The sequence below is a fragment of the Myiozetetes cayanensis genome, unplaced genomic scaffold (assembly GCF_022539395.1).
Source record: "Myiozetetes cayanensis isolate MyiCay16 unplaced genomic scaffold, myiCay2020 scf1, whole genome shotgun sequence".
In the NCBI taxonomy this organism is placed as follows: domain Eukaryota; kingdom Metazoa; phylum Chordata; class Aves; order Passeriformes; family Tyrannidae; genus Myiozetetes; species Myiozetetes cayanensis.
The window spans coordinates 138,130,109-138,144,328 of NW_026086604.1; the positions used below are offsets into that span (position 1 = coordinate 138,130,109).

General features: G+C 38.6%; 1 protein-coding gene across 3 annotated transcripts in view; it reads left to right on the top strand.

Moving 5' to 3' along the window:
- CCNY (cyclin Y) overlaps positions 1–14,220 on the top strand; it is a 122,959-nt gene that overhangs the window by 70,095 nt on the left and 38,644 nt on the right. Inside the window, exons 2-3 of one of the 3 annotated variants that reach the window (XM_050332426.1) lie at positions 3,944–4,018; positions 9,791–9,825. In XM_050332426.1, the coding sequence (XP_050188383.1) occupies positions 3,944–4,018; positions 9,791–9,825 (110 nt within the window). The other 2 variants (XM_050332436.1, XM_050332447.1) reach the window with 2 other exon arrangements.

Here is a 14,220-nt window from a genome sequence, read left to right on the forward strand (position 1 = left end):
TTCTTTTTATGGCCATATTTGAATGCAGCTGCTGTGGGTTTAGGAACTAAGTTTCTCCCAGTGTATGGGGTGAATTTCATTGTGCTCTTCTGGTGGTTGTCTTAATTCGGTATATAACTGTAGTGAAGTTTAAGTTATATGCAAAATCTACTCTTTTTATTCCTTGGAGAGTGAAATTATTTTTATGTTATGCATCATAATGGCCATTATAATAACTGTTATTTTGGCTGTTGCTAAGCAAATAAGACAATGCAATATTAAGTGTATTTGCATGCATTTGTAACTGTTCTTACCCAGACCCTACAAAATTTTGTGAATTCTGTCAGACACATGCTCTCTTAGCTGAATTGTACCTGAGTTGCACTTTGCCTTGGCTAACCAAAAATGAGGTTTCATTTAAGTATACATCTATCTATCTATCCATCCATAGATATATGCATGTGTACATATACATATATTTATAGACACAGACCTTTGGTTCCTAATCCGGAGAAGACAAAACCCCTGAAATTTTCACAGGGTATCAGACTGTTTAGATGTTTACAGGTAGTAAGTTATATTTTGCATAACCTTACAATCTTTTAGTAGTGGAGGAAAAATAAAAAAGAAAATTTGATCTTTGAATTAGGAAAAGATGTAGAAAAATATTCCAAATCTGCTTAACTTGAAAGAACATCTACAGTGAAAGATTTCTGGTTTGGACTATCTATGAAACAGTGGCTTTTTCTTAAAAGCTGATTTTGGCATGCTGGGTGACTGTTGGAAATAGTACCCACTGTAAGTCTTTCCTTTGAGGGCTATGATGAGTTACAGAGCAGTGGAGAACATTTTTGTGCAGATTTCAATAACTGAAATTCTGGCTCTCATTTTCCTTTCGTTTGAATAGTTGAGCATTGCTTGAGTGAGTTTAAATCTCTGACTATTTTGTTACAATGGGTAAACCTTTCCTATTATGGCTGGTTTTCATGGTAGTTTTCAAATACTAGAAAGAACCAGTAGTAACACTAAAGCAGTGTATTATTTTCTTTAGGATGGAATTAACCTTTTGATGGATAATGCCCTTTGGTGAAGGGTTACTAGCTTCAGATATCTGTATATCTGCAGTTTGGTCTCTTCTGTAATGTGATTTCTAGTGACAGATCTGTAAGCATTTGTTGCCGTGTTCAAAAAGACATTTATTTTCAAGCTGTACAATGACTTAAGGCATCTAAGAACAACCAGAGACTGAAGTCTTACTCACATGTTATGAAAATTCATGCATCCTAATACTCCTGTGTGCCAGCAGTGGTGGCCTGCAGTGATGTGGTCTCACTGGTGGCCTGTGGGGTGCTTGGATTTCTCTCATGCTTTTCCTTGGAGTAGCTGGGAGTGGCTGAGTTGCAGATACACACCAAACAATGATTTCTTCTGCCTGTAAGCCCATGAGACCTGTCCTGTTCCTCAGAGGGAGGTGGGGAGCCAGCCTCTCTCAGCAGCACCTGTCCTCTTCTGGCCACCTTGTGCTGGGTAAAACAGGCTTTATCATTCCCCTTGCCCGTGTTCTCCTCCTCTGATTTTTGTTCAGGCAGTTTGAGAAGGACAGATGGATGTGTTTGGTGGTTGCTGTTGCTGGGGAGGATGTGAGAGAAGGGATGTGGAGGGAAGAGGACGTGCAGTGCTTTGTGGGGTTCAGCGGTGGGAAAGAGCCACAGTTGCTCCCTGGCTGTGGGCAGCTCCTCTCCCAAGATGGTTCAAAATTCCTGGACTGGCCTCTGCAGCTGCTGAGATGGGGTTTGCTGGCCTTCTTTCTGCTCCTGTCAGAAGAATAATAGCTTTTCTGAAAGACAGACTTTTAAGTCCTCTGTTGGTTTACTTCTTCTGCAGAATAACCTTTTGTAGCACAGGAATCTTAAAGAGATCAAACTTGACTGCAAGATGTAGCATTTGTTTTTTTCTTTCTTTTCAGCCCCGCAAACAAATTGTGAGTCTGTACCAGGTTGTTATTACTCCTTGAACAGATAATTTTCTAGGCTTGAAGAAATAAAGTGCTTTTCTGTTTTCCATTGTTTTGTAAGCTGGATTCAATTTCATGTTGCTGGTCCTATTTTACTGAGTGAATTTGCACTGCTGTACTTTGAAATATTTGCAGGAAAAGTATCTGTAGTGGTTTAAAAGTGGGGGTTTTTATGGTGCTGTATTGTGCTGTTTCATAAAAGACGAAGAAGATGATAAAAGACAACACATTTTGCATTTTTAAATGCTGATTACTCTTCGCTTAATGAAAAGCATCTTGAATTCAGCTTAATGGAAAAACTGAAATGGAAAACAGTCTTTACCAGCACTATCTCTGTGGGTGATTATTTTTTAATTCTATGTATCTAAGTGAGATGCAGAGAGTAACATGAAAACAATCTAATTCACAGCCCTTTGAAATCAGAACTCCTAGCTTAAGATGACATTCCTAGGATCTTCTCCAGACTTGTCTGGGGTTTCTGGGAGTATCAAAATGGCTTCCCCTTGAAATTCCTAGATTTCTTTTCTTTTGTGGCATTGATGATAATGATAATAATAATAATAAGACCCTTTTACAACTGAGGAATTTTACTTCTGTGTTTCTGGGTTCTTCCATGTAGGAAAGAAAATGTTTTTTCCCAAAGTTATGCCCAGGTAGCAGCAGCGTGTCAGGCTGCTCATCTCATGGGCTGCAGAATGCAGGGAGATGAAAAGAAAACCAAGGGAGCGTAAAAGGGAAAAATACAAACAGAAAGCACATTTGTAGAGAGGTGTGTGGTCAGGAGAAAAAAGCAGGGAAGTGGAAGACTGTGATGGATGATGAAGGAACAGAGAGAATTTGACCCCTGGACGAAATGACTTTGTTTTGTTTTCCTAAGACCTGGGGCTTAATTTCCAGTTTTGCTGATTTTTCACTGAGATATGAGAGCGAGAGAATTGTAGAAAACCCGGGATAATCACAGAAGAGAAACATAACAGTGCTCATATATGGTCTCACATAAATGCCTGCATCAAATGCAAGAGAATGTGTATTTGGAAATGAAGAGAATGTTAGAGTACCAAAGTTGAGATAGTCACACTGGGAGAGCAAAGAAATGCAAAAAGGTTATGTACTATTTTAGTAGCATGTTTTCCAGTGGATATAGGCATGTAAGCTTTGGCAAACTGATAGCAAAGTGGAATTTCGGAATAAGTAAATTCAGTGGATTTTATGCATGATAGGGAAAATAGCATTCATAGAAGTTTGTATAGTGTATAATAGATTTCAGTTTTTAGTCTGGTAAACATTTTTTAGGACTATTTTGTTGTTGGTTTTGTTTGGTTTGTTTATTTCTTTTGAGGGGATTTGTGGTTTTGTTTGGTTTTTGTTGTTTGTGTTTTCCTTTCTTTTTTTTTTTTTTTTTTAAGTTGTTATAGCAAGGAATATGTTAATCTGTGAAAGTTCCAAGTTTTTCTAACCCTGACCATTTAAAATACTCTGGCCTAGGTTTGTTTACATTCAGTTGCAATAACTACTTCTTTTAATCCTGTCTAATCTTGGAAAGCTGTCTATCTTTAGAGGGTTTTGCATTTGTTTGTAATACTTAATTCTTCTATAAGTACATACTGTGTTCCTGTGCTAAGTAATGGCTTTGGGGCATGGTGAGAAGAAAGTGATGGTAAATGGGAAATTCCTGATTTCTTGTGTACAAACTTCTCAAGCTGCTTTATCTGTCTTAATCCAAAAGCAGCCTTAGAACTGAAGTCTAATCCCAAAGCTGTGTTGATGCAAATGATTTACATGCCAAAAAGAACGACTTGTGTGAGGAAGGATAAAAAAATGGGCCTCAAGATGGATTTTGTTTTACAGTAGCTGCTTAAGTATGTAAACTTGGTTTTATGGAAAAGAACGAGAGAATCTATGTATGCCGTTGATAATCATAAATGTTTTTGTGCTGTTCTTTCTTTCTAGATTTGAACATGGAATTCAACCCATCAGATCATCCACGGGCCAGTACAATATTTCTCAGTAAATCACAAACAGATGGTAGGTTACTGAATTTATTACAGTATTTGCTCTTGCAGTTATCTGTAAACCCTTTTTTAGCATGCATGTGATAGTCTTTTAACATATAATTGCCCCCTCCTCCCCAAAAAGAGGCATTTACAGGCATCATGTTAAGAGTTTAAAGTGGTCACACCTTTAGTTATTTTTTGTCAGACTGATAGTACAAATATGGATAAAGATTAATATCATTATATTGCAAAAATATTTTCCCTAAATAAAAAAATTTCTGTGTATCTGTTTCTTGGCTTGTTTATTTTTATTTTTTTTTAAACTCTGAACATTAGGCCAAGCATCTGGTGAATGTGTGGAAAGTATTTTTTTGAGAAAATAGCTGTTTACATCAGCTAAGAAGACAGTCCAGAGTTTCTCTGATATAGGTGATGCTGTAAATGAGCTCAATACTAGATTTTAATTACAAAGTGACTCCCATCCTACCCAAACATTCTCTTTTCTTTCATTATGTATTTGATATAATCATATATTTGGAGTTTGATTGGTTTTTTTTATACGTAGACAAAACAATCTCTCTGAAATTATGGCTCCTAAACAAGCCTCCTGGTAGAGTCAGTAGAATAGAAGCCATTTATTCTGGCTCTTTCGTTCCCTGTTAGACATGTATGACATATTGTTTTAGAAGTAGATGAATAATCGATGCAAAACACATTATTTTCTGTGAAGACTTTCTAAGCAATTTCTGCATTGTAATCCTGACTGTTCAATGTGAATTCTTTGTCCTCCTTATTGCTGCCTGTAAATGCCACTTTTGATTTACATAGTAAATTGCAGTGTCAAACACATCACTTGAAAAATAATGTAGTTTTCACTTACTGTATATTTTTTGCTAATTTTTGAGCATTACTAGAACAAAGAGGATATACATTTAGGCCCTAATTGAAGAGTTGATTGTGTGAGTACCTCCTTTGCCCTTCAGACTGTCCTTCTGAATTCAGCCGTGGTTCTGTCAGTGCCTCATTATATGGCTTTGGATGTGATTTACCGTACTACTCTGGTTTGGTAGTCTGTAAAATGAGTGTGATAATATTTCCATAGTACCTTGCATTATGAAGATTGATGTCTATTTTATAGAGATTTTGCAGTGTTCTGAAACTGTTTAATCCCATATGGATGCTACTTATTTCTTGTTACAGCTTGTTGAAAGAAAGGACAAGGTAGACCCAAGTCCAACAACTAAAAATTTGACCAAACCAGATGGTTATTCTTTCTTGTAGTAATAGTGGTTCATTAATTGCAGTATGGAGTTAATTTTAAACATTTCATAAAAAATGACAGTTTACACTCATGCTAGAGTTGGTCTCTGAAGCTTTGTTGTAGTTTAAGTAATATGAATAACATATTTTTGAGTAGGAACAATGAATTTAGTGAAGCGCTATAGAAGTGTTATCAACGGGAGTGTAAGATCTGTTCAGCTGTCCTTCATCACACTGGAAAAAATACAAAGGCTATTTTGTTTGTACAAAAGAAAAAGGATTCTGCAAACATTTATCTACTGATGTATTGCCAAGAACCATCCCGTTCTGGTGGGACAGTTCACAGTCGTAAGCATTTTGCTTGGCTGTACTTTGGGCCCCTTTTTGGACCAGCTGAGCTGTAGGAGTTATTGCACTGTTCAAGGATGTTACCTAACACCAAAATGCAATGAAATGCTTGTGAAGGGGAAAATAGAAGGAGTTTTCAGGGTGTTAAGGTTTGTATTCTGACAGCCTCCTGTGGAGTCTGTGGGACCCCCAAGACTTCTTAAGACCACGTAGAAGAGGAGAGCTGAGCTGGCAATGTTGAAAACACCTTACTTAGGCATGTAACTGCCTTGCTCCATTACTTGTACAGTGTTGGGCTGGTAAACCTTCCTGTTGACTGTAAGTGAAAATATTTATATAGATAAGACCTGTGGACATCTAAAATACACAGAGGGTCAATGGCATCTGGATTCCAGGTTTCATCCAGGATCTGACTGTGACTGTGAGCGTACCTCACTTGGTTTTACAGTGGGAAGTGGCCAAGTCCATCACTATGTGCTAGAGTGACTTGGCTGCATTACCTTCAGGCAGTTCCATGTTTGGCTTTCTGGTAGCCCTGTACTCTTTCAACCTCACTGGTAGTTTTTTAGTGTGTCCTGTCACAGGAACTGTGCTTGGCCTGGATGTGATCAACACGTAAGTGAAGAGCAGCAACAAGCTGATTACCCCAGATATAGTGAGACAGGACATGGCAGCTCTGTTTATTACGTGGTCTCCAATTCCCTTTGTTCTGTGTAGCCTGAATGCCATGCTAAGCATCTAAACTGTCCTGTCCCTATTAGTCAGTAGAGTGAACACATCCTTAATTACCTGAGCATTCAATTACCTGAGCATTCAATGAATCTGTAGAACAGTTAAAGTCACAATAAATATTAATTCCATTCCCAGTTAAAGTAGCTTTTTTAAATGTTTCCATCTCTTTGTGAGAATTTTTTAGGTGCTGAATCATACATGAGGAATTCTGCCTTGTTTAGGGAGCTATTAAAGAACATTACCTTTTATGTCTTTAACTTCTTTATGCAAGTGCTTTATGCAAGTTCTCCCTCATTTGCTGAGTTTGGCCTGTAAGCTGGATTGTCTAGATGACTGGAAAGCCATGCACTGTTTATTGTGTGGCTGTGATTAAACCAGGGTTTCCAAAACCTTAGCACTCCAGCAATCTAACTTCCTTTCCTTTATGATGGCAAGGAGGCAGTGGTTGCTCCTCCAGGGTGCTGGTAATGGTCTTTCCTGTCCTTGGGTTCCAGGGATTCACCTCTCCTGATTTAGATTGGCCTCTACATTTTCAATGTACTGGCTAAATTTTGCAGTATCAGTTCAACGATGGACTTCAGATGAAGAGGATTTTGAAATTCTGTTTATATAGGTGTATAGAAGTAGAGTAAGCTGTATTTATTCTTTAGTGTTAACTAGGACCAGTCTCCTTGTATGAAGCAAAAAGAAATGAGTTACCAACTCCAAAATGCGAGGCGTTCTTGCTGTAGTCCTCTTGTCTTTGGTCCTGATATGGTTAACATTAAGACAGTATAGAAATTACACAGTGAAAGTTTTTACTACAGCTCAATGAAAAATACATACATATGTGCATATACATGCATGTGCATGTATGTGTGTGTGTGTATTCCCTCTCTCCCTGTAATTTCAGGATACTTTCCTACTATTGCAAAAGTTCAACAATAACAGTTGAAAGTGCCTGCAGCAATAAGAACAGGTCATTGACCTTAGAATGAGGAAAACTAAGACAATTTGGCAGCATCTCAGGCTCCACTTGAAGAGTTCCATTCCAACTTTCAAGTTTTAAAATGTTAAAAGGAAAGTAGAAGTTTAATTGTTTAAATTGACTTCAAATCTGTTCAGCTCCACGTCATCAAAACCCCGAGCCTAAACCCCAAAAGCCTGGAGTTGCAGTTAGGAGTTTATGCTGCGAAATGTTGGTTAATTCTGACACAAAGGTCTGTTCTACTGCAGATCATACTGAGCTGTGTGAGCAGTGCAAAGCATTTTTGAGCTGACTGAAGCCAATGGAATTACCCCTTTACAGTCATTTTAGCTTGGCGGGAGTAGCATTTTGCCTTTGGCAATAATTGGCTTCCTCTTGTTTAAAGGGGAGGTTGTGGTCACAAAAGAGAGTGGTTGTGACCAAGTGGGTTTCTCCTGTGCCCAATTCCCCACTGGCAAATGTTCTGGAGAGAGCTGAGCCTTACAGTGTGGCAGAGTGAGCTAGAAGCACAGCTACCTTCTTGTAGTCCCTCATCCAAGAGTCCAGGCTAACTGAATTTCTGTTATATGGGGAAAATAGGGAGAGGAGGTCAGCATGATGCTTGGAAGGATGTGCAGCGCAAGAAATGCTTGAGCAGGAAGAAGTGAGGGCTGTGTATAAATATGTTAACATATTCTTCTGGAGACTGGAAATAGCAAATGGGATTGAGAAGTGAGTAATATGCTTACTTTGGGAAATAAATGATTGTACTTTCATGGGGAATTGAATAATGGATACAAGATAAAATACAGAAGAAAAAACTAAGGGGAAAAAAGGGAATTAAAGTGGAATTTGGAGTGTATGTGCAGGCTGTCTTTATAGGATTTTGTCTATAAGAACTTTGTATGTGGTATAATTATTTATTATTAAAACACTTAAATACTTAACTGTGTTCAAAATTTCGCAGTTCATAGGTGTTGACTTTGAGTTATGTACTATATTAGGTTTGCACACAGCTTATCAGAATTGTTTACTGCCTGTACATTGCAATATGTGATACTAGATAAATACTTTGGCTATTCTTAGAAGTATCTACCATAGTTTTTTTGTTTCCCTTTAGATGACTTATGTCTCTTGCTGGTGATAAATGCACTGTGTGGAACTTAAGTGTAGTGCAGTGTTTTAGCAGTATTTCAAGCAGTTTAACTGTTTACTAGATTATCAGAATTTTTCCACTGTTCCTGTTTAATTCTGTTTCTTATACAATGTCTGTAATTGTGGATCTGAGCATATTCTAAGTGACATGGCTAACATCTGTCATGTGTGATTCTCCTTTCTGCTCCCTGGGAGGAAAATTATGTAAGGATTTTTAAAAGTTTTTTCTTATTTTTTTAATTTTTATTTTATGTCTGCATTAAACACAATTATTTCACAGTATTCACACATAGAGCCTTGTTTATGTGAGATTGCTTGCTTATAATAAATCACAAATAATGGCTTCGCATCCAACAGGGAATGGACAGGCTATCCCACCATTATGAACACTCTTTTTTTGCTAAGTGTGTTGGGTTGCATAGCTTTCAAATCATGGTGCACCGAAGTGCATTTAATCACCTACAGCATGAAATCATTATTATTTTAATCCTGCAGTTTGATTTATGTGTTAGTTGCCTCCAGACTTGTATCCTAAATGCTGTGGTATTTTCACTGGAACAGAGCTCCGCAGGCTCTCTATGGGGTGAGTTAATTGGGGAAGTGCTTTTAAAAAAAATTAAATAGAATATATTTAATCAGCTGTAATAAGCATTTGCCTGACAATTAAGACTCTATACATCTATCTCCCTTGTTGTTGCTGTTTACTTTCTGACTATTTTGGCTAATTGTGGCTTTGACTTGCAACCATTGCTTGTGGTGACTGGTTCATACTCACCAAAGTTAATACATTTTCATTGTTACATCCAACATGAGTAGTAGTTTCAGGGTTGCAGCTGATCATTATAGAAGACAGTGGTGTAATACATGTGGTTTCAAGGCCCCTCTGTGGGAGTTAGTGCACAGTAAGCTGTGATGAGAATTTACTAACTCCATGGTGTAGCTATTTAGGTGCTTTCCTACCTGCAAGGGAGTCTAGGCCACGTTGCAGCAAGGTACCTTGCATGAAGGCACTGGTGGCTCAGGAGTACCCACACAGAGAGCTGGTGAAGGATGGCTAAGCCATTGCTAACTTGGACTGTAGCTTACTGCATATTAACTTTCCCATGCGGACCAGCGCCTGGTGAAGTACCCAAATGGACGAGAATTTTAAGCCATCACCACACTAGTGAGCGTAAATGCCTTTATGCATACAAATATGTGTTCCTTCTGTGTTTGCTATATGAGTATACTTGGTTAGTGCAAAAGCGATTATAATGTTGCACATAGATAGTCTCCTGTTCTTTTTATTATAAATGGTGTATAAGAAGCTTAATCGGGAAAAATAGTCATGTAATATTTCTATCATATTTTGTGTTTTTGCAGTGAGAGAAAAACGCAAGAGTCTCTATATAAACCACGTAAGTGAAAATGCCTCGCTATGCAGCTTTCTCCTTGTTGTCTATATTATACAGTAAATAAGAGTTATGACACATGATTTCCGTATCGGTGAGCGGGTGCTGATGCTTCACGTGTTTGTTCTGCATCAGGACCCAGAAGGGTAGGTCTCGGGTGTTGAGTTAGAGCAACAAACGTGTTGGTTTGGAGACAGTTTCATGCTCACAACCAGTGTACGAAGGTGACTGGGAAAAAGAGCTGCACACATTAGCATAATTTTTAAAATTATTATGGACACTCTCAAAACTTTAGATTACATTTGTGTGCAAGTTTGCATTGGCAGAGAACTGTAGCATTTGATATTTACACAGTTGTTCTGAAGTGCCTGATCAGTGTTGATGCGATGTAAATGTGGATTGACATGTGGTACATGCTGAGAATGAAGATGGGGATTTGATATGCTTATGTACCCCTGGGCATTTTTCAATTCAGTTCTCTTCTGTTTGAATCAAATTCTTGGTGAAGCTGAGGGCAAATCCCCTGTAGCTTGTTTTGAGTACAGGACCAGGCCCTTTGTCTCAGTTAGTATTGTTTGTACTGCTGAAGCACCTGGAACCAGGGTGCTTTCAAGTATGTGAAGCCTTGTACTGAAATATGTGGAGTCATGGCTCAGTAAAATTGAAAAGGGAAATAACCAGTTGTCTACCAGGTGCTATTTGCCTTTAAGGTGAAATTAAGTTCTTAAGTTTTTCTCTATCTTGAAATATAGACTGTCTTATAATTTTTAAGCCACTACAGCTGCTGAAACAAACAGACATGGTTTATAACCTCTTCCTCCCTTTGTGCTGGGGCAGATGTTTATCTAGCTCCAGGTAAACTGGATTGGATCACGCAGATAGATTCAGCTGAAAGCTAAAGTGGGGCTCCTGAATGTGATTCACTCCAGGACTTGCACCTGCAGAAAGGGAAGGAGCCATGAGGGCAGGAATGAACTGCTGAGTGGGGTGAGAAGACAGGACCACTTCACTTGTTGGCAGAACTGGTTTGTGTTGAGTGTTTTTGAAAGTACTGCCTGGCTTCAAAAGCAAGCTGAGATTTTCAGTTTCCCATGAGTTAAGATTCAGAGAAGTCGTGAGATACTGTGAGGCTTATAAAAGCGTTAAAGTTGGCCCCACTGGGTTACCAGATATTTTTTGTGCTTACCTTCTGTTCTCCTGTAAAACATTTCCATTGTTTATAGTGCATGTGAGGGTGGTTTGCAGAGCAATTTTCCTGTTATAAAATTACTTTTAAAGCTAATGCACTGGGTTCCTGTAAACTTAATAGTGTGTGCTCAGTAACTTCCAGCATGCTTTTTAAAAAACCCTCGAACTTGAAGGTTTAAATGCAAACAAAAAAAAAACCTTTAGACATTGTAAAGCAAGGTATTAACTGAGTTTCTGTGACAGTCCACCTGTCATGGATGAAATTCTCATGTGTTCTGAATCATTTCATATGTAGAAGATGCTGTCTGTGTTAGGCAGACTGCGAGAGGATTCCTCCAGCAGCTTGAACAAAGATGTCTATTGCAGATGCTGCAGGAAGCACATGTTGCAAACTCTGGTATAAAGTGTTCTTAGGCAATGCTGGACATGTTACAGAAAAGGGAAGGGTGATCACTCAGGAGTCTTGTTGGGAGGTCAGTGTAGCAGCTTATGCAGCTGATACCCTGAGCACTGCACCTCTTCTTAATTTTTGGTTTGTTGTTTTGGTTTTTCCCCCTCCCCCTAAATATCATTCAAAGCATTGGCTGAGGTTGCAGTAGTGTGAACTTCCCTCAATACTCTGGTTTACTGCTCCCATAACTCTGACTTCTTTGTACTTATAAAGTACTTCTTCTGAATTACAAAGCTAAAAATAACCTTTAAGAAGCTGAAGTCCTTTTTCTGTGTGTGTCCTTACAAGTCAGTTAAGTTTTTTAGACAGTACTCATAGATAAACTATATTTTCAAACGTGGCCTGTGATATTTAAGTTGTTCCTTTAGCACACCTGAGAGTATTCATTCAGCACCTCCTAAATTTTCAGTCTGCTAAAGGTAATGCACAAACTGTCGATCGTTTTTGAAGGGGTAGCTGTGGCTTCTAACTGGCAACTGTGTTTAGATTTTCAGACTTCAGGGAACCGTTTTCCTAGACCAGCTTGTTGGAAGAAATTTAAGGCATCAGATTTAACCATTTTATGTGACAAATGATGGGTTGTATTTACATGGTGAGTCTGTGATAATACCCTGTTGGTTGATCAGTTCTTTTCCACTGTTACTCAGTGTGTGCTAATGCATTTGGAGCAGGAGCTGTTGCCACTCATCTGTTTCCCTGTTGATGTGAAGTGCTGGGTCCCACATCTGCTCTGGAGGAGACATGCCAGAGGACATAAATTTTGGAGTGTTGTTTTGTCTTTCTCTTGCAAGAACTCCTCAACATAATATGCAGCACTTTTCTGTGGTTCTTCCATAGCATCGTCTTTTTTGTTGTTGTTATTTTTTATACTTATTCCTCTTTTGTGATAAATAACCAAGATGAGCAACAAAATATTTTTATCCTTTTCTGCAGCATCTGCGCAACTGGTTATTTTGTAGGCAGAGTTGTATTTCTCCTGAGTGATCAGGATGGATGGCTAGCAAAAGAACTGTCAAGAAAAGCTTTACTTTTTCTTTCCTAGTAACAGATGAGAACAGTAGTTTATACAAAAACAGTTTTGAAGTATTACCTATTAAAAAATAATTTATATTGACTCTTCCTCATTTAAAAATTCACTTTCTCAGCATGATCACACCACTGTTCTTTTTCTTTCTTATTTGATTTTATTTGTGGACTGTTTTATTCAGCTAAATAGTTTCCTTCGATCCCCAAATACAAATAGTGGGTTCCTGCTTTGATTTGTTATGTTTTGTCGAGGGCTGACAGTTGCTGTGTTTCAGATTCACCTTGTCAGTAGGTGTGATGGAAGAAGCCAGCAGCTGTTCTTTTTTTTTTTTGGGGTGGGGAAGGAATGAAAGTAGGGGGTGACAGAGTGTTGTGGAGAAGCTGTCATCTCTACCTTCCCACGGGGCCCAGGGAGACAGATGACAGGCTGGGGAATGGTGCTGGATCCTTTGCACCATTCTAGGTGCTGGAAGTTCCCTACCTACAGTGTACATGACCTGCTTGCTTTTTTCCAGACTGTTTTAATTTGTAAGCAGTTGCAGCAGACTCTGCTTCCCTTCCTCACTGTACTGGCAGTCACTGGTTTTTGTTATGCCTTTCATGCTGCTTCGGTGTGCACGTCTTTTAATCTGCTTAGTCAAGCTGCTGAGGGAGATAAAGATGCAGACTGAGACAGAGGCATTTCCTTTTTCAGAGAAGAGAGATTGCATCAGTATCTCTACTTGTACAAGGAGAGCAAACAGGAAGACATGTTTTATGTTTTTTGAGGAGGTGGTGGAGAAAGAGTGAATCTTTTGTTATTGATTGCAGTATCTAGCTCTTTGTACTGCGTGTTGTTTTTTTTGCAGGGGAAAAGAGGAGGGCAGGGAGAAAAAAAGGTTGCTTTCTCCTTCAAGTTTTTTTCTAGAAATTTTCCTTTTCAGACAAGGTGAAAATGCTCTGTTAGCCCAAGTAATTTCTTCTCTTCTTGACAAGATACACTTTTAAAATTGTGTTTATAAGCAGTAATATCCAGTAAAAATTAAAGGGATATTTTTTGCATATTGGAATATTTTTGAAGGAAGATAAAGGGTAGGAAAAGGGAGATAAGACAAAGGGAAGTAATATCTCACTTGTTTTTATTCTGGAGACTCTTCACCAGCCTTGTAGCAACAGTGTCTTTTCCGCGTTGTCTTTTTTAGGGATCTGGATATGACTTTCACTGTGTGCTACCTGGCAACTGGATGTTCAAATTCCAGCAGGCTAATACTGTTTTTATCACTCCAAGTGGAAAAAATAACATCTGTGTATAGAACAACATTTTTTTCAGGATCCTGGGGAAAGGTTCATGGGCATCACTTGTGTCACAGCCCTGGACCTTGTAAGTGACCCTGTGGTGATTCACATCAGGGGAAGCTTCTTCCCAGAGGCAGTACTGGTGGTAGGGACTAGCAGAGAACAGAGGGGTCTGCTGCTGTATGTGGTGTTGCACAAGCAATTTCTGTGAGCCTTTTTGTGTGCTTGAAATGAGGTATGGCACTTGCTCCTGTGTAACCCCTAAATTTTCCTGTCAGATTGGATAAAGAGGCTGTTCTGCTTCCCTGTTGTAAAACTACTAGGCATGTGACTGATAATCAAACACTTTCAACCAGTGATTAAAGAGTAAATAAGATACATGCTGAAATGAAAACATAGTCTGAAAAGTAGTTTAATCCATGAAAAATGCAAAGCACAACATAAAATGTGAAATGTTGTTT